Below are 20,969 nucleotides of genomic sequence, written 5' to 3'. Positions count from 1 at the left end.
GACCCAATCTGACTTCTACTGAAGTCAACACAATTTACCATACACTTCAGTAGAAACTCTGATCAGAGACTAGTGTGTCCTTCCAGTACCCTTGCCAGTGCTCAATGCCAGGCAGGAAGCACCAGTTAAATTCTAATGAAAGGCTCAAGTGACCCAGTCAAGGAGTAAAGCTCAAGTTATTTAAGTATGCTTAAAAACCTGTGCCAAGATGGAGCTGACAAAGTGCCCATATGCCTAGTGGTTGGCAGACAGCATACCAGGGCAAGCAAGCAAGCCTTTATTAAGCAGAGTCTATATTTACATACTTTACATGTCCTAAAATCTTCCGTAACTACAACATCAAATTGCTACTCACCTGTGAAATAAATGAGATCATAAATAAAGCAATTAAAAAAACTAAACAAAACAAAAGAAAATACATATATGCCACTCCCAGATTACTCTGAGCAGATATCCAAAAAAAGTAAAGTATGCAAAGGCCTGTCCCGTTTCCTTTACTGATATTTCAGTTCCCTGACAGCCTAGAGGATGACAACAAGAAAGGAAACCGATTTTACTTTAGAGCATAACGATACCATCACCTCTCAAAACCCACGTCCAAGTTCTCTCTGCCACTAACACCACAGATTGTGGGTCTCCAGGGACATCCTGCTCATTCTTCTGTAGTTTGCTATTGTAAATATGATCTGTCTTAAAATCTCCTTTGACTTTTAAACTTTCAGATGTCTTTAGAGATGTATGTTTCACCCAGAAAAAGAGATGTGTTCAACTTGAATGAAACTCGGGGTGTGACCCTAGCCAAAACATGGCAGCAGCTTGTACTTTTCACATAAGCTAGGAGGCAAGCTGGAGAGAATCACCCAGTTAAGAGCAATCTTCATCGAAGCTGCAGGGCACCAGTGGGAGGAATCCTACCAGCGTGGGGACAAACTGGACAGTTTAGCAACATGCACACAGGACAGAGGTGGAAGAACCTAGCTACGTTCTGCTTTTAGCCTACTAGTGCCTGACCTGGTTGAAATGCATTTGCACTTGAAACTGTTACACGATCAAAATACTTTGAGACTGTTAGGGGAAGCAGAGCAGTGCAGGACTGTAACAGCAGGATCTGCCTCAGATGACAAGTGTAGTAGTAGTGGTGAAGCTGGAGGTTGCACTGTGCCTTTCTAGGAGTGGCAAGTATAATTCTGATTAAACAGAGGTAAATCAATCAATTCAATTAATCTAAGATATTGCTTATTTGATGCTGCAGGCAGATTCAATTTCCTCCACCTTCAGACAAGGTACTGTCAAGAAGATGATGTTAGTGTGTAACTGATGAAACAAGAAGATGAGCTGCTAAGAAAATTTAAGGAAAACTTTTAGGTTTATTGGCAGCATGTGGTTAAGACTGTTACAGGTAACAGATGGAGAACACACTTGTGCCTCTGCCACCACCTACCAGTTCCACCCACATAAGCAACGGAGCATGACACCCTTCATCCAGTTTTCTGTATGGTGGGATACAGCATTTTCCTGCATGTGTGTCCAGCTAAGCATGTGTCCTGCCTGGCAAAAGGTGCTACTCCCCAAGCCAAAGCATCATAAAATGACATACTAAAAGGGTTGTTAAACTTAAGGCGAAATAGTTATATCTACACTCTCTATAACACAGCTTGCCTGCTCTGATATTAAGGCTTTCTACCACTTAAATCTATAATGTCAACTAGACAGCCAGTACTTTATTAACCTAATTCCTCATTTAGAGTGAACATAATTTATGCTAACATTATATCTAATCTTAACCTCCCCAGACAACGTGAAATCAATCATGGTCATCTTTAACCTTTACAAGTGGGAAAACTCAGATTTTGCTTTTGACTTTCCCTTTCTAAATTAATAAATTATTCTTGCTTTATTTTCATTTAGCTTTATTTTGCACCTTTAAAACCTACCAAGGCCATTATGAATTTTGGCTCTGTTCTCCACAGTGTTTACATATTGTCCCATGGGGCGTCATCTCTAAGTTATATATATGCATCTTCCATGCCACATAAGTCAGGAATAGCCATATTGGCCAGAACACATCTCAAGACAGGCTCCTGTAAGTCTAGACTTAAAGAGTCTTTGCAGATTGTGTGAAAGCACAGGTAACTACTATGAGTTCCATGAACCACAAGGCAATTTCATCTAGGCTGTATATCTTCAACTTGCTTTGGGAAAGCCTCCAAGACAGCACCCAAAACCTTATGTATCTAAAGTATGCCACATTAATCCTTTCGTTCACACACTCTTTTAGAGAAACAGATTTACCACTGTATTTTAAATAATTCATGTTGTCTTTTATCATTTATCTTCTATATGCTTACAACACTAACTGGTTATTAGTCCATTCCAGTACCTTACACTAAACTAAAGCAATATTGGTGGCTAATTAATATTTTTCACTCCTTTAAAATCTTGGTGACATTTACCTTCAAGTTGTTTTGAATTTCCTCATCCTACTACAAATTTGTACACATTTTGAGAACTTCTGAAGCAGCTACAAATAGTTCAAAGTTGTGCCAGCAAGTTTCTGTAACTCTTTAGATCAAATGCCCTCAGACCAGTTTAAGCATTCCTCGCCCATTTCAGCTCACATTCCTCTCTTTGTTGTCCAAGTCATGTATCTGGTCACAACTGACCTTTCCTGTCGGGAGGTGTTAATTGTTTCAGCCCTCTGTTATTTGATCTCCTTCCCTGCTATGTAATGGACTTCTGCTTTCCTTTGTTGCAGTCTTCTAATACTCTTAATGAATCTTTTTTTTTTTTTTTTTTTTGCCTTCTATTTCTCTCTGCTTGTGAAATGATTTCTTTCTTAAACTTCCCATTTCAGCACTACTCGTTTATATACCCACCCTCAGCTGTGTACACTTCCACTTTTTGCTTTATTCTTTTTAGATCCTGAGGTTACCTACAACCTGTTGCAACTGTACTTGTTTCATACCATGCCTCCTATCCTTCAACTGCATTGTCTCATGCAGTAGATCAGAAATGCAATTTCACCCAACCTTAACTGAACAAGCAAAGCTGCAGAAAACTCTAACCTGTTTTACCCAGTACCGTAATAAAGTTTCCCTCCACCCCCAAACATGTAATTGTTTCCTCTTTATACACGTGTACACCTAGATGATTTTGAAGTCTGTGCATTTACCCAGTTCGTCCCAGAGCTGCCTGTACTTGTCAGTCATTGCAGTTCCTTGTTGTCTCCAAAGTGCCAGACGAGGGTCAGCCATGAACTGTTCTGTTATCAACGTCAACATGCGAGCTCCATTGGAATCTCTCATCTTTAGCATCTCTCTCACCTAGGAAATAAGCCTTTTAATACAAACTTGAAAAAAAAAATCACCACGGTACAGACAATACTTTTCAGTGTTAAACTTTCCAACTCTGTTGAATAAGAAATACTATTGATATATCTGAAGTGACATTTTTTAAGTAGAAAAAATAGTCTACCTTCCCAATTTTAGTTATGATTTAGATTTCAGTATTCCACTGAAATTCTTCAAACACTTCCACAAGTAATCCACAGGTGTATTATGCAAGCTACTAAAAGACTATGATTTCTACAGGTTTCTCTAGCATTCTGGGGGTGGGGAGGAAAAGAACACCGAAGGTGCAGATGCCTGGAATGTTACTTCATAACATAATCCGATCTCAAAGACACAGAAGATTGTGGTCTGCTGCTGTACAACAGCCCATTATTAACTGGCTACCACATTCCCGAGGCTTTGTATTGTTTTAGAACAACAGAACTTGGAGTAAGACGCTAACAAATACAAACTGGCCGGAAAAATGGGGGGAGAGAAAAAGGGAAAGGTTTAAAATACTCAACAAACCTTTGCAAAAAGCAAATTGAGCTGCTTCCCCGATCCATGGTATCCACCCTGGGAGAGGAAGATTTTAACTTGTTCTTGGACCTGTTCCTCATCCAAATGCCAGCAGTTTTCATCATCTATGCTAGCACCTGCTGTTGGGTCAGGAGCACCTGTAAACAGCAAGAAAAGAAATTACGTTCTACATGAAGATGAAAGGTTCATGGGTCCAAGGGAGAGGAGTATTGAAGAGGTTTATGGATTTGTGTTTTGTCCTGTTTTGGATGCCTTGGCTTTAATCTAAGCATTCTTTTTAAAACAGACTTAAATTTCTTCTCAGTAGTCTTAAGCACTTAGTGGAAAAGAAATGACAGCCTACAAAATGCTATTTAGGTAAATAATATTTTATATTATAACATTAAAATAAAGATGAGCTTTTTCCTCCCATCTCAGCAGGTATACTTGAATGCTTTTACAAAGAAAATTACACTTTGCATAGTACTTCTACAACTGTGATGTTAAAACCACTCTCCCCAAAACACCTGTGTAATTCCTGTACCTTCTGCAATCTTGCTCAGGTTTAAGTGACTGCTAGTGAGCGCTGCTACTGATGAACATGAGGAGAATCATCACCTCGGTGCCTCTGAACTGTGATGGCTCTGCAAAGCTAAACAAAGAGTAAAAAAAATCCCCAAACAAATCCAAAGTTTTAAAGTACTAGAGGCATTTCCATCATAAGCAAGAGTTACAGCTGCATAAGACTGGCGCTTCTAGAGGAGCAATTTTACATAGGCAATGTCATCAGTACAGAATCAGTTCAGAGTAACCCTACCTGAATTAGCCTAGTGCAAACTAAAGTGACTGGATTTACAGGAGGAAGCACTTTGGCCACAGGTTGCTCTAAATCATATTTTACAGTTGAGATAAGCAATTTTCCACTTATCTGGTGGCCTCATCTGAAGGCTGACAGAATTAGTTAAACCAAGTTCTCCCACCATCTAGTACATTTCTGAAGAAGTCTACTGCTTCGCTGGGTATTTTTTTTTTTAAAAAAAGGATTCAAACCGAAATGGCTGAAAAGCATTTATCTAGACTGTCAGAGAAACAACTCAAGGTACTGCATCACCATACCAGATGTAAAGTATTTTACACACACCCAAGATTCAACTTAACTCAATGTTTTGCTTTTGGGCTTGTCCTGTGGAATCTCCATCTCTGTTAGCTTTCTAGATGTTAGAAATTGAATTACATTACACAGTCTATCACCTTTAAATCCCAGCCCACGTTCCCCGTGTAGCCAAGAAGAAGAATACTGGAGGAAAGGAAAATTACTTGGTCAGAATTGTAAAAGCTTGCTTTCAATGAAGTCCTGAGAACTTGAAAAGTAGTCATCTACAGATCTTCAAATATACAGGAACTAAGCATTGATCCTACTGATTTAAGCCTTTATTTTACATTTGTAGCTGTGCCATGTAGGTGAAGCTCTTCAGCAGTTGCCACAAATGGTGGAATCTTTATTCAATGAAAACACAACCAGATGATTTAAAAGGTCAGAGGGATGCCTTGTCTACTAGTTGCTGAGAGAGTCAAAAAAAAATCTTCCAGCTCAGCAACTTCCTAAACTGCCTCCAACTTCAGAACCTACAATTGGGAATGCAGCACTGCTGTCCTTATACACATACACTCAGATTAATAGGAAATGCTGTCTTTGAAGATGTGAAGGAACTCTCCTGCCTTCCACAGGAAACACAAGAGTGTCTCCAAAGACCAGAATCAAGCCCAAGATAATACAAAAAACAAGGCATGAGAAACTTTCTCTTCTGTGAGTTCTTCTGTCTTGACTGTGTTAGTTTAAAGAAGCTTTCAATTCAGTCAGCTACATAAAGCACTTGCTGGTGAGTCTTCAGTTGCAAAGAACAAGATAAAAAGGGAAATCAAGCCACATGAGAATGAGCGGTGCAGCTGTTGCACAGACCCAGGTTTGTAGTATCACCTTGCACATAGCTTAAATATTTAATTGTCCTAAAACATGGAGAAAAAGACCCATGACAATGAATTATATGAGAGAGCAGATATACAAAAGATATTTATCCCTCACTTCACTGGAACTTTATCTTTAAATAAGCTTGGTATGGCTACTTTTAAATTATATTAAAAATAGCTCAAGATTCCTCAGCTAAGCTTCCCTATTTAGGGAAAAAAAAAATTCCTTCCATAACTGTTTACATTTTATCAAAAGACAGTCGGTCAGCTTGTGCTGGAAGGTTAAATTTCAGCTCAGCTACCGCAGATTCTTTAACAACAGGGTTCCTTCATAGGAACAAGGGCGCCTGCTGCCCTGGGCCAGTGGCAGTGCCCCTGCCAAGGCCCCTTCTGCCAGCAGGATCCCAAATATAATTTCCCCAGGGGCTCAGCACCACTATACTTACACTAGCATTATTTTCATGCCAGTGGGCTAAAAGATTGCAATAGCTGAAGATGCCAAGCCAAGGGTCTGAGCTTTAAGACGATGTTCAGTACAGTACTATGGATGCTTAGGATCCAAAGCTATTTTCCTTACAAGACAGGCTACACTCAGTACAATGAAGATTTTGTTTGTCAGGGCTTATAATGAAATTTCAGTGTCCGTTTAACTGGAAGTGGCCAGGGCTGTAATTCACTGATCCTTCAACACCACTGGAGCAGCATTCAGCAGCAGCCACGGACTAGGCAGGCGTGGAGACTGCGCATCTGGCTGGGCGCGAGGCCCAGGCGCTGTCCTGGCCCGGGCAGCTGCTGGGCATCCTGTTGGTGCCGTTGGGGAGGCCTCAGCTCCTGCTGCCTGTGTTGCTCTTGTTTTGAGGTGCACACCACCATCTCCATGCCTCTCAACCAGGCACTTCTCAGGATCATTGCGTTCACTTACAAGAAGGTCAACGCTCATTGACCGAGCCTTTTTCTTCTGCTCACGCGTGCATCGCTCCTGAGTGATGGACAGTGCTTCCTGAACTGCACCTTTCCTTCGGAAGGCATGGGACCAGGCTGGTAGAGGAGAAACTATTTAAACCAGCAGCAGGACTGCAGGAGAGCACTGTCTTAGGAGCTGATAAATGAAGTCCTAACAGTAACCAGCAGGAAGGCTCAGGCTCTGAGGATTTGGTTCAAAGCCGGTGGCTTTGCTCCAGGTGAGGGTGGCCCTGGGTGGGCACCACGAGGCCTCCGTCAAAGGGCAGCCTGGAGCCAGGCGGCCCTGAATGTCATCTCTGCAACACGGCTTGGTACCAAGAGCAAATCCCTGTCCCCACTTGTAAACTGGGGATAAATATTACTTACATGCTTTAGAGGGGTGTCATGAGGATAAATTAATCCACATTTGAACTATGAAAGTGAAAAGTACCGTATAATTATACTAAAAATTAAAACCTGTAATTAAAGTGTGTCAGTTTATAGACACTCGCATATTAATCTCCCTCCCTCCAGCCTCTGGCTTTGTTAACTTCTGTCATGACTGGTCTTTGAAATAGGTTTTATGTCATGTTCTTACTGACAGTTAAATACAACAAATAGAGTATTTATACTCAGTATACAGATACAGCCAGACATTTACTCATGTTCTTTTACTAAAATTAAAACAATCATACGATCTTAGCAACCAAAGCAGGAATACTGTGCTCGATTGTTTTTAACACTGAACACCCAAATAAGATTGAAAATGGGGTAAAAACCTATCATATTTACAGTCACAACAGGCTACATGTTAAGCATAATCATCTTTCAAGTTCTAAGAAGTAGAAGCATTTTAAAAATTTAAACACTGATCATCTACATAGCAATTTTAAGTGCTGCTGCTTTCAAAATGAGCAACCACATTCAATAATTAGTGTGGTATAACTATATATAGTGTTGTTATGCGTGGAAAACAGCAGCAGAAACAAAAGTAAGCAGAAGCAAAGCAAGGAACATTAACTAAAATAGGTTAAGAATAGTTAGGAATAGTCTATACTGCAGACTCCTCAGGAGCAGATCAACAGTGAAATTGCACTAGAATGACAGAATTCAGTATTTAAGGCATGAACTTCTTAAATCTTCAGCTGACACTATGCTGAATTACGCATAGCCGTACTGATTTTTTTGAACTTCACTTTATAAAAGTCTTATGAATTTAAGTATACAAATGTACTGTAGATCAGTTACATTTTATTAAATGTCATCCCATGGCAGCATTCAGAAGAAGATAAGAAAAACAATTACAAATAAGAAGCATGACTTACTGAGTACTACACAAAGATTGCATGGTCCCAGCTAGAGAGCAAGCTTGCTGTATGCTGATTCACAACAGAAGAAGAGTTAATTGATTTTTATAAACCTAGTATACTCAGGACTATTCTAAACAATAATTATATAAAACCAAAGATCATAAAATTAATGATTCAAAGATATTAATAGGCCTTTGATTTCCCCAAATGATTCAAAGTTTATACGTAAGTCACTTCATCTGGTCCTTAATTTCAGAACTCTTGGGTGGAATTGTAACACCTGCTAAGCAGTGCACAGCATCAAAGGAGAATAGAAAGTGCTGTGAAGCAGCCAGTACTAATAACAAAAAAGGTAAAAACAAGACATGCTATGGTAAGCTGGTGAGGAAATTTAACAACGCCCCCTCTCCCCAACAAATTTAACTTCCAAAAAAATATTTTCCCCTTCCATCTGCACAGCAAAATCTATTAACTTACCTGCTGATAATATCTAACCTCTCCTGCTAAAATCCTGGTCTCGGAAACATTATACAGCAGTAACTTTCAAAGCCTACGTGCACATGACAGATAAAAACTTCCTTACCAGTCTAGACTGGCATGCAGTGTTTTTACTGCATCCCCTTATTTTTATGTTCCACATCTCAAAACAAAAGCTCGTGATTTATTTTCTAAACAACATGTTCTATTTTAATGCTTAATGGAAGTGCAAAAACCTTTCCTAAACATACAAATTCCATAAAGCATGTTTTCACATTGTTTTGTGGCTATCAATCCTGCATTTCATTTGGCTATCAATCCTTCATTTCATTTTACATTGTACTGCCTATTCACATCTGCTTGGGTTTCTGAGATTTGTTTAGTTTTCACTAGTCTTGTTACTTCCTTCCCAAATCTGGATCACAGACAACTCTAACGCTAAGCACTGGGACACTTCACATTTATCCTTCTTAAAAAGAAAACTGCCAGCTATTTCCTACATTCCTCTCTTACATTTAGGTTCTCAATTTTGCTAGTTTAAGCAGGACCATATGAAAGATTCCCTCTTTTAAAAATATAATTTCTCTTCTTTAAATGTTAATCAGTTCCCTTTTCACTTTAAAGAACTTGAGTGGATTGGCAACACACTGTACTCTGTTATTCAGCCCTACCCTGCTATTCTCCACTAAAAACAAGTATCAATTGAATACACAACGTTTAGATTAACACATTCCCTTGTATCTCTAGATTGCTTGTTGACACTTACGATACAGGAACAGCACTAGGTATTCTGAAAATTTCAGGCTATGTGATTTTTTTTCTTTTTAAATCTTTTTTTGACAGATGCTTCCTTCCCAAATGCCTCCACTGCATCTCCCAGTAAATGTTACAGATTAATCTTTGCAGAGGGTGTATACATAGATCTGCCTGGACAAATACAGAAGTAAGTACCCAGTGACTGCTGCTCCCAGTTCCTCAACACTAAATTTGAGTTGATCTGCGTGTACCTTTACATAAACAAGTGACTTGTGCTTTGTATCTAATCAGAGAACAGGAGAAAGTCTGGAGAAATAGGTCCTTTAAGAAGAGAGACTAAACACAAAAGGTACAATATAACTTTTGTTTTGTTAGGCTGTCCTTATACCAGTGAAAGACTTTTTTCCACTATGCACATGACAAATCAATTCTAATGGATATTAACATGTAAATTGATCCCCCCCAGAAAAGCCAGCTACAAGCTGACAAACCTGGTTGATAATCCATCGTCCTGACTATTTGCACAGCCTTACACACCTGCCAGCCTCCTCTGCTACGAAGTGCAAGAAGTAAGAAAGAGGAAAAGCCTCAACGAAGTAGGATGCAAATCTACACCCAACTGGCTGAGTCCCCGGCTAGATGTAACGTGCAGCTAGCCGTTATGAAGCACGGACTTTTGGGTATTGGTATAAACACTGCATGTCTCCAGGTTTGAGATCAGGAACCTGTACAGCTGTAGCGGTGTCACAAGTGAAAATCAGATACAACAGATCTTCTCAATTGTAAGAGGTGCTTTTGTGTCCTAAAAAGATGCAAAACCCTCTTGTAGCAGATCTATGACTAAGTGAAAATTAGCGTACCAAACAGAGAATATGGTTCCCAAAAATTCATTCAGCTTTCCTGAGTTTAATAAATAGACCACATACTCCCATGCTTCCAGGAACATCCCTGATTTCTTCCTGGGGTGAGGCTCAGTCAAAAAGCAAGAAGGGATATATATCTCAATCACTTGTATCAGATCTCCAAGGGTTTACTCATTTCACAACATCAGTGTAATTGACTTCACTAGTTAACCCCAGAAAGTGGCTGAAAGCAGTCATCAAATGCTGCACAGGACAGAAATTTGGAGCCAATGAACAAATACCCAATTCACCTTTTGTGCAAGGAAAGTACTGCACAGTTATTCCATCTCCCCAGCCAGTTCATAAGCAAGACAACAAAAATGCTGCAGTCAGAGCTCTTCAAAACCATGGATCTTTCTTATAAAACAATAAATGGTATTCAACAGAGCTGATTTCTTTTGCCTATTGCTGGAAATACAAAAAACAGAACTAGTGAAGCCACCATGAGAGAAAAATATTGGATAAAGCAACCCTGAAATAAGAATTCCTCTAGGTTACACTGAAGAATACCTCACCACACAACTACAGAATCAGGACGTTCCTTTTTTTTAAAGCTGTTTCTGGTGTTTCTGTGTGTGTTAGGTCTCTTCTTAATTTCATAAGCAGGTTTTCCTAAGTTTTTCCTCTGACTTACCTGTGCCTCCAAGCAGTGTTCAATGTAATTCCACTTCAAACAGTATTCTAGTGAGTTTAAACTGTTCAAAACAAGCGAGGTCTACAAGAGAGTTTTGAATTACAAATTGAACATCTGCAGCACAGGAGATCTGACAGAGCGAATGGTGATCTTACGTTCATCGACCTATGTTATTAAAACTAGCCCATTTCTTTGGATACTTTTTTTAAGGATTTAAAGATAAAAATAACAGAATTATAGTTATGTACCCAAGAAGAATCCTCACTTGCCATATAATCACTGGAAGTTACTTTTTCCTTAAAATAATCCTGTATTTTTTAAAGTAGTAAACAAAAACCAACCAACCAAACAGAACCCAGCAATAAATCTGACTACCGTTTTATGGGAGTTTGCGAGGAAGAGCAGGAGGCTATAGATCCTCTTTTTTAACCCAGCTTTCTTTGGTAATGGCAGTTTACTTTCTTATGCTATCTGGATTTTCTACTTCAGTTTTAGTATTTTGTTAAGGAACCCCAACAGTCAATAAAGACAGACTGCAATCTCATTTTCTAGGAAGACAGCTACACATACAAGACAAACATTTTAGTTCAGTGGGCATTTTTAAAGTACCCTACTCAAACTTATAGTGATTTCTTTTTGTAATTCTTTTTGCTACTTCGGCTGTGACAAACATTAAATATTTCTCTAAAAATAAATACTAATGAGTAAAGAGATATTCTGACAATAAGGAAATAGGTGACAAAGATCAGCATGCCTGTGATTAGAATAATTACAAAGTTGATCAAGCTTAAGCACTCCCTGCAACATCCTTTCTGTTGTTTCTCATCTTACATTAGTCATTGCATAGCTAATATAGCCATATATAGCCATCATCTGTCCTTCCTTTCCCACCCCTCCCTTCCCCTTTTTCTAATCACCCTTAACTGTTTTAGTCTTCCCCACATCACTCACATACACATCACCATTCTTCCTTCCTTTCCTTTAATTCCTCATGTTCAGGCTATTACCAGCTCTCATGCTATAGATGCCTTCAGCTTACAGCACCGGAGAATCCTCCTCTATTGCTTAATGCCCTGCATTTGCTTTAGCTTCCCTTTCCTTCCACTGGCACCAGGCAGCTCTGCCAGCCAGCTTCTCATTCTGTTCCACAACAGCTAGAAGCACAGTCTGGCCTCTGGCCACATCCAGGTACCCCATATCCAAAAAAAGAACACTGCTCCTGAAACTCATCTTCTTGCAGCACTGCCTGCTTGGGTTTGTCAGGGTTGCTGGACACTAAGGAAAAGGGCTAGACCGTAGGTGAGCCCTGTTATCCGGAAGACTCATTTCTTTTGATCCACCTAGACTGAATATAGCAAGTGTGTGGGTTTTCTTCTCTAACGTTAAGGCAGCTTGGCTGTGTTTGTATTGCAAATTCTTTGCAGCAGCACTGTTTCCTCTTAAATACCTAACGCACAAGTGCTGTTCCTGTCAATGAACAAACAAACAAACAAACAAAGATGTATTTAGATAAGTTATTCTGCCTCTCCAAATTGCACTTAGGCTTACAGCACTGGTCACGTTGGAGTTTTTTATCAGGTGACCTTACAGGAACACAGGACTGTAAACTAGCTGGGTCAACTCAAACCCACAATCACTTGCTTTTACTTCACTGGGGTCCATACAAGCATCACCTCAGAAGCCCCAAGTCACATCCAGCAACCTTTAAAAAAGATAAGACGTTCGTGACAAGAAACTGAAAGCCATTAAAAATATGTGCGACAGGAAGAGCAGAAAAGGTAGAGACATTTGTTGTTTCTGTGGGCTGCTGCAACAGTAACCAGAAAAGTGCACTGAAATACAAGATGTGTATTTCTCCTAACTTCATATAAAAACAGATTTCTGAACAATAATAAAAGCATATTTAATGTATGAAAAAGACCAGTAACACCTACTTGCTTGCATACTTCGCCATTAAAACAAAATTACACAACAAAAAACTTGTAAGATTAGTTTAAGAAGGACAGAGTAACAAAAAGATGCAGTCGGTAAGTTGGTTCTTTGAGCAATGTGGCTATACAAAGAAGAGTACTGACATTTTTCATAGCAGAAATATTCAAATATGAAGTAGAACAGGCCATGTTATTAACAGCATTGGAGACATGAAGCTCATTGCTTACAAATTCTTCTCTTTTCCAAAACGTTTTACTTCCAAAACATCTTGAAGTGAAGCTTCAATAACAGAATTCTCTTTTGTAAACATTATAGAACTGCAGAAGAACTCAAGTTGGAACAAACCTCAGGAAGTCATACTCCTGAATGCCACAGAAATGTTCAAAACCAAGGAGGAAATGAGAAAAAAGGAAGAACAAACATCAAAACTTACCGTGGACTTGATTGATTTCTGAATTCTGAGAAAGAATTTCATCTGCTAATTTTTGAGCAGTTGGCAAAACTTCTGTATGGTGCACTGTGATCAAATACTGTACAAACTTTTGTAGTTGGTCTCTGTTCATTTGAAAGAGTGTCTCTGAAATGGGAAGATGCAGTTTGACCTGATCTGGCTTGCGGATCCGGTATAAAGAGAGTGCCACAACGTGGGCACAGTAAAAGATGTCCTTGTTTCCACAGCTGCAGGTCACTGAGGTAATCTTGCAACGATCAAAGCTGATAGCTACATTGCAAACAGTTTCTGGCTCCGATTGCATTGCAGGCTCTGTCACTGTGCCACTCAAGTGGAAACCTGTGCGGGAAAAAGAGAAAGAGCTTAAGTTATCGAGAAAAATACTATAAACTCATTATCAATTACATTTCGCTAAATAGTCAGCACAGTCATTATCTGTTTCTTAGAAATTATGCATCTTAAAGAACCTGACTTTAATTACAAATATGATGAACTCTTTCATTTGTACATACCCTTTTCATTTCCAACAAAATCTAAGGGAGGTAAAAACCCAGTTTACAAGCCCTCTTTGCCACTCTATCACAACGTTCATAAAAGCTTGACAGTGAGAAAAACATTTATTTGGTAACTGATAGCTGTGAAACTCCCAGTCGCTCAGCAAGTTGGCAGCAATTTTCCTAACCCTACACCAGGGAGACTGCACCTACCAGCAAATTTAAACCATTCTCTCAATAAGCAAGAGGGAAGTAGTGCACTCTAGTGGCACGAACCCTAGTCCTAATCTCCGCTCTGCCACTGTTTCATTTACACAAGTCACTTAACCTCTTTGCTTTCAACTCTCCAACCACTAAGGTGATGCTAAAGCTCACTTAGATACAAACAATGCGGTAAGGTTGCATAGCTCCTTATAGATGGAAACTGCTGCAGTTACCAATACACAGGAAACCAGAGTTACAGCACTGAATGAGAGGCACAAGCACCACAACAGGAGTCTGCATTCTGAGTCTGTTTTCCAGTCAGCATGATAAAGCACAATGCAAAAGAGCAAAGCCTTTCTTATATTCTAAGTCATGGTCTGTGACAATAAAGGCGCCGCTGCTTGACAAAGAACGCATCTGAACCAATGTCTCAAACACTGTCCTCTGGAGATCAGACCCAAATCCACTTCTGTTTTTCCAAGATGAAGACTTAGGTCTTGCTCTTAATACTGTCTCACTGAACAGCAGAACTTGGGTGTTTCTTTTGGATTTTAAATAAGCATGACATTGATCTCGACTCAAGCGTTAACCCAGAGGCACAGATGCACAGAAATACAACCACATTTCATATGCTGGATCAGTATTAAACTTGAACAGAGTGCATATAAAATCTGGAACAAGCACTGTAAGTGAGGTGTTATATGTTAACTATTTATAATGGGATTAATATAAAACCACACCACTCAAGGTCCAAAACTGATGTAGGATTGTGAAACAAAAAAGTTGTAGGAAGCAGTGTGACATAAAAATTATGTGGAAAAAAAAGAAACATATACATTGCTCTAGTCCAAATCTCCAACTGTTTTGAAAAAAAAAAAAAAAAGGAAGAAGAAAACTCTTCAAGTTACAGGAAATGAGGAGGAAAATCTCTCATTTTTTCCATCTGTTTATGCTGAGCATTTCATAGCAGGTTCTGCAGTCAGCATCACTGTTTGGATTACATTTGGCTGCAGCACTCGTACCCTACCCCGAAGGAGGTCATCTGCACACACTAAACCAGACTTTGCGCGAGGATGTTTACTGGTTTAAGTGGTTAGAGTTGAAATTGAAGAGGCGGTATACTGTAAATACAGAGGGGAAGGGGAGGGAGGCTCAACAAGCCTGAGCACTTTGTTGTGTTGCTCTTGGATCCCCTCAACACTTGCACAGAGAAGGGGAGTGCAGTTGCCGCTCAGATTGTGAGTTCCTCCCTCTTCCCTTTTGTTTTTAAGCAGTCGTGACTTGCTCCTGTAAGTGTACCCTCTCAGAAAGAGGAAAAAAAAAAAAAAAAAAGAGACTGTTAAAACTTAGCCAGCTCTGTTTATATTTCAGATTAATTCCCAGTATATGAAAGATGGATTAGTGGTCTCAAAGAAATTGAATGGGTGAATTTTCTTTTGAATATCAGTTTCCTATGACATAGACATAAAACTATTTCTCATCTATGAGCTGAGGAAAAGCCTAACACCTGAACACAGAAGAGGCTCAATCCCCCTTCTTCCTACTCTCAATAAGCAGCTAAACTATTAATTCCTATAGAAAAAAAAACTTGTTGGGTCTTTTTCTGTGACAACAAACAGACGACGTGCCCAACCAGCTACTCGAGTAATATTACCACTTTTAATTTTTCACCCTGTAATTAAAGCACTGAAAAGGTTAAAATTCCCCTGGGATGTCCAGACGTAGAGTCAACAGCAGAACTGCCTCGAAGTCCCTACTCATGCGCAGACACACACTGCTCCCTGCTCTCCCTCCACACAGGTATTTTGAGAATTCACTTTACAAGAGCAACATTCATAAACAGAGATCCTGGTCTAAACAATGACGGCACTGACACAGCTGAGTTACCTAACCTTCCCTTCTTATGTTACCAGGAGTTAACCAGAAAGATCAAACTGCCCTTGCAGCCCAAAATGCAGCAGCTCTGCATGAACCATGTTGCAACGATGTACTATGCCTGGCAATTATGAAGCATGGTTTTTCTTTTCTTTAAATACTCCAAAAAAAGGAAATTGTTGTGAGTAAAGATGACCTTTAAAAGGGTTTCAATGTGCCAGAAAAGACAGTTCAGGAAATTTCACCCCTAAAGCCCTGCTAGGGCTGCTGTAATTGAACAGGGAGGGCTGTTCCCTCCTGCAGACATAGCCTTAATCTTTTTTTAACAACACCATCTAACAATCTCCAGATAAAGTATCAAAAGTTTGTAGCAGGTAGAAAATTGAGTCATGGTGCTCTGCTAAAAAGCTTTTGTCAGCAGCAATTTCCAGGTTGCCAAGAAGAGAGGTAGATGTAAGGTGCTCTTTGAGGAAGGCAGAGGGAATCTGTGCTGGGACTGGAAGGTACTGACATTTCACTGACAGATCCAGAGCAGCAGAAAGTCTCTTCGGCTAAAAGCTGCAACCCCTCGCTCCAATAGGTATTCCTCTACAAAGAGAAAATTCCTCTCTTAATCAAATTTACAAACCATCACTGGAAATATTTAACCATTCCTCGGGGGGGGGGGGGAAGTGCCAAGAACTGCAGTGTTTCACCTTGAAAATAGATAGCTCATTCATTATTATCTAGAGACAACAAAAGAGTTGCAGGCAGAAGAGGGTGTGCTCACTACAGAAGCTATTTATAGAGCACGCATGTTTCACCTTTTCCCTTCAGCTGCTCCACTTCGAGATGTTTTAATGTTTTCAAAACAGCACGTGACCTGTAATTCAAGCTCTACTGATACTTTCAACATGCAGAGGCTTTGCATTCCAGAAAAAAAAGCATTTATAAAGCCGATGAGAGCATTAAGACAACGTATCAAAAGAAGCTCTTTCGCAAAGGAATTTTGCTTCTGTTGAACACTCACCACAAAGACGATTTAGCAGCCAAAACATAATGCTTTCAGCTGCCGTACTTTTGGAAGGGGACGCTGCCAAAGTGCCATCAAGATGAAAACATTAAGAAGTTGCTGAATTTTCTGAAGTCATTTTTGCCAAAATCTGTTTGACAATGTCCTATCTATTAACTAAAAACAGTCTGGGACCGTGGAACTGTCTGATAAATGAAAATTCATTACTACAATGCAGTTGTAAGACTGTACATACAAACTCTCCAGATGTCCTTCTAAGGTTTGTCACAGAAAATAAATACTTTAGAACAAAAGAAAGGAAACTTCAAAATGTAAGAACATAAAGAGGCGGAATGTCAGACGTAGACGCAGCAGCATGTTGCCTTTCAGTTTCTCAAGTCAAAAACAAATTTTGAAACAGCAAGTTCCACTATTCTAACAGGATAAGCAGCAAATCTACTGCACTAAATTAGCAACATCAATGAGGTCTCACAAAGTTAATTGTTTTCTACTCATTTGTCACTGTAGGTTACAAAATCTCTTCTACAACATACCCAACTCCAAAGATGTGTTTTAATAACAAGACAAGCAAAAACTACTAAGAACAACAAGCTATGTAAAACACTGAAAAATAATAGGAACTTTATGCTGATTTCATGACATTGTGGCTTAAGGAAATAAGAGTGCAACATATATTTTAAAGTAACTGTAAATAATAACTCAATCTAAAATCTTGGAACTGTTGGATACTTCTCTCAGTAATTTTGAGTTCATAATTTTAGAATGCTGGTGTAGACAGAAAAAAAAAAGTAAAGAAAAATGCCTCTTATGCAAGAGAACCTGGATCCATTTATGATTCAGTCAACAATACAACAAGCCATGATAAAGAGAACTTTATCTGAAAAAAATATTTTGAATAAAACTCAAAAAGTTTTTGGCTGACAATTCATAAATGCTAATAATTTGAAATCAAAACAAGCACGTTGACAGATTTAAATATAGGCTGTTCTTAGAATAATACAATAGTACAATAATAGTGCTTTACCAAAATTTCTAAGAAAAAATGAAATCTGCATTGCACATATTAAAAATATATCACCACTACCAAGAATTCTATCAATTAAAAAAAAGAAAAAGACAACACTAAGTTCACACTCACAATAGCAAACTTGGACTGAAATGCAAACATGCATCACCAGTGGTATTGTTTACCCTTTACAGAAAATAGAAAAACGTCAGAACTGGAAAATTTCCCAAATCTTGAAAAAGTGACTCTGAGTAGCTTGCTGTCACATACTTTTTGATAATGCCATATACACCTCATCCAGTGTTCATACAGTACCTTAAAATTTGGAAACACGCTACTAACTCTATTTGGAAAGTGAAAGTGTTACTTAACATTGTTCCATTAACTAACTCTATTTCCAAGCAGTTTACACGTACCATCTACTTACACCTACTCAGTGAAACCCAGGAGCTGTTCCAGGCTCAGAGAAGAACAGACCAAGAGATGGGGCTGCTAACAGAGCAAAGGAAAGGAAGTTCAGAGAGCTAGGGGGTGTTCCACTGATCCACACCTACACAGACAGCTTCTGGTAAGCAGAATCATGCCCTCTATCTCTAACAGCCATTTAAATGAACCTGCAGACCTGCCAGCTAGGACTTACTTAGACTACTACACTACTTGGCATACATAATCACGGTGTACAGTGAAAAACACTTCTGCTTCATCATGTCTACCAAAGAACAGTAAGAAATGCTTACGGAAAGTAGTTTCCAGCTGTGCCTGTTAGCTATTTTTTTCTCAGCTTAGATCGGTGTTTGCATTTTTTTTTTCCCAAGACAACCAAAACTCTAAACCATTTACCTCATTCAGATTTTGCCTTTAAGTGGTATTCCTCCAAGATGGCAAAGTAGCATCCTACATTCAGTTCTGTCTGAACTTTGGACCACTCTTAAAAACAGATCAACAACACACTTTGAAATTATTTTGAAGTAAAACTTTGCGTGCCAACGCTCAGCCCAGAGGTAGTGTTAGCAGCCCACTTACAAACCAGAGGAACACCAATTTCTGATGGAAAATACCTTCCCGTAGTAACCTTAAACATGCAGGTGCAAAAGTAAGGAGAAGCGCAAAGAAAAGGATTAATTCACAAGGGCAGTGCCTAAAATGATCTAGGTACGTAATGAATGCACAGGGCATAGAGTAACTTACATTTGGGGAGCGCTACTAGGACAAATTTGGCTTTACCATCGCACTCAAGCACTAAGAGATGACCAGCCACAAACACCTGCACAGACCCGGTGACTCGTGTTGATGAAGACATCACCCAGGATTTGATATTCCGAGGCTCTTGCACGCGAGGGGCAGTGGAGGTGGCGGCGCACAGCCCCACGCACCCGCCGCGCTGACAGCCCCAGCGTCCGCGACTGCTGGCGCGCCTCCAAGGCCGCGTGCGCTGTGCCGCTGCCAGCCGCCCGTGCTGCCTGATTTATTCCTCCCGAGGCTGCGAACGCAACACACTTATTTAAAGGCAGCCTTCCTCCGGGACTTCCTTCAGGATCCCGAGCCTGAGAGTCTCACGTCTCTGCTGCTCAAATGCCACCACTCAACACTGCGGTCCAAGAGAGGTGACGGATGGCTGCGGACGGGCTGGGATGGGATGTGTCCACCCAGACTGCTCTTACCTGAGGGAAGGGAAAGGCTGTTCACACAGCAAGTCACGTAGCAAAAAGCCTTCCCCAGCCCAGCAGCCTTATCAGCCCTGTTTTAAGACCAACACTGACTGCTCCAGCTCCTGCTGTCTGCAGCTGGAGGCAAGGAACCAAACCAAACCTGCTCCCCATCAGCACAGTCTCAAGGGTCCCCTGAAGTTCCACCACCAAATTCCCATGGCTTATAACTTCCATCCTACCCCACGTGAACCACACGACCACGCTCTCACCAGCTCTGCCACAGCCTCGGGTCACACTCCTGCAAACGCAGGCAACCAGCTGCACCCCAACCCAGCTAATACGTACATAGTCAGCCCCAGTTTGCAGCATTACCTTTGCAGCCAAAGCAAAAGCAGCGAAGTCTTGGTGTAAATAAGAAATACCTTCCTTTTTTTAAAAAAAAAAAAAAAGAAAAAAAGCACACACAAAACCAAACAAAAACAACAGTAAAAATTCTCCTTCTGGACCGCGATAACACAGAAATCCGCCTCTAGCACAGTGATGCTCAGATTATCATCTAGGACGATACAGCAAACAACGCTTATTGCCCACAGAGCAGCAGCGGAGAAGAAGCAATCGAGTCTCTTCAATTAAAGGTCGAATACAGCACAGAGCAACCTCTAGAACCGTGAACGCTGACAGATGAAAGGTAAAGAAGGCAGTCAATGGCTGCAGGCCACTCCAGCAGGTACACAAGTTTTGTGTTTTGTTTTTTAAAAAGGGGTATCAGTTTAAAACAAACTTTGCTCCTCTTTGCTAAGAGTTTAACAGATCCTCTCCCAGTACACCGTATCTTAAGAGCAAATAAAACCTTTTTCCATAACTCTGGAAATGCTGCAGCTGATGGGTAGAAAAGTACTGTTTGCTGTGAGACACCAGCAGACAGGAGATTAATTTATATATCCAAAAATTCTTCCTGATATTATATCCCACAGAGATCATGTGATGGTTATTAACAAATTAAGAATGCCAAAGAAATCATAAGCTTCATAGAATGTGTGCAAATTAACATTTTATGATTTATGCTGCATGGAATATGGTAAGCCTCAAACTTCTGAGGGAGAAGTAATAGTTTATCTGAGCTGAGGGAAACTGGCTGGAACCATAATACAATAGCTTGCTGCAATGAAAATGTGAAGTGGGAGTCATCAAACTAGACTGGCACTAAAGAAAAAACTGGAAGTAAATTCAAAATGAAGGGCAAGGAAAAAGAAAGGGTAGTTAAAATGCAAAAAGCTAGAGACGGAGCTACACTAACATAATTGTGCTTTTAGTTCATCAGGCTGTCCAGATACTCCTGCTAGTGTACCCTAAGATGTTCATAGGCTGTCATGGAATATAAATGTAGGCAAACAGCAGGCTCAGGTTTACACGCAGCCATAACAAAGGCTAGAAACAAAAGGTTAAGATAGACTAATTACCTACAGTTACACTTGGAGAAACAAACCCTCACTCTGTTTCACTACAAAG

General features: G+C 39.9%; 1 protein-coding gene across 3 annotated transcripts in view; it reads right to left on the bottom strand.

Moving 5' to 3' along the window:
- Window positions 1–20,969, bottom strand: part of ZSWIM6 (zinc finger SWIM-type containing 6) — a 111,766-nt gene that overhangs the window by 37,689 nt on the left and 53,108 nt on the right. For all 3 annotated transcript variants that reach the window (XM_035309690.1, XM_035309689.1, XM_035309691.1), the window contains exons 2-4: window positions 13,203–13,559; window positions 3,858–4,006; window positions 3,173–3,323 (exon numbers count right to left, since the gene is read on the bottom strand). In XM_035309690.1, coding sequence (XP_035165581.1) covers window positions 3,173–3,323; window positions 3,858–4,006; window positions 13,203–13,559 — 657 coding nt within the window. The remainder of the gene's footprint in view (window positions 1–3,172; window positions 3,324–3,857; window positions 4,007–13,202; window positions 13,560–20,969) is intronic.

This window comes from Oxyura jamaicensis, chromosome Z, assembly GCF_011077185.1.
Source record: "Oxyura jamaicensis isolate SHBP4307 breed ruddy duck chromosome Z, BPBGC_Ojam_1.0, whole genome shotgun sequence".
Taxonomy (NCBI): domain Eukaryota; kingdom Metazoa; phylum Chordata; class Aves; order Anseriformes; family Anatidae; genus Oxyura; species Oxyura jamaicensis.
Note: the sequence above shows the minus strand (reverse complement) of the source record. Positions and strands in the feature narration are given on the sequence as shown.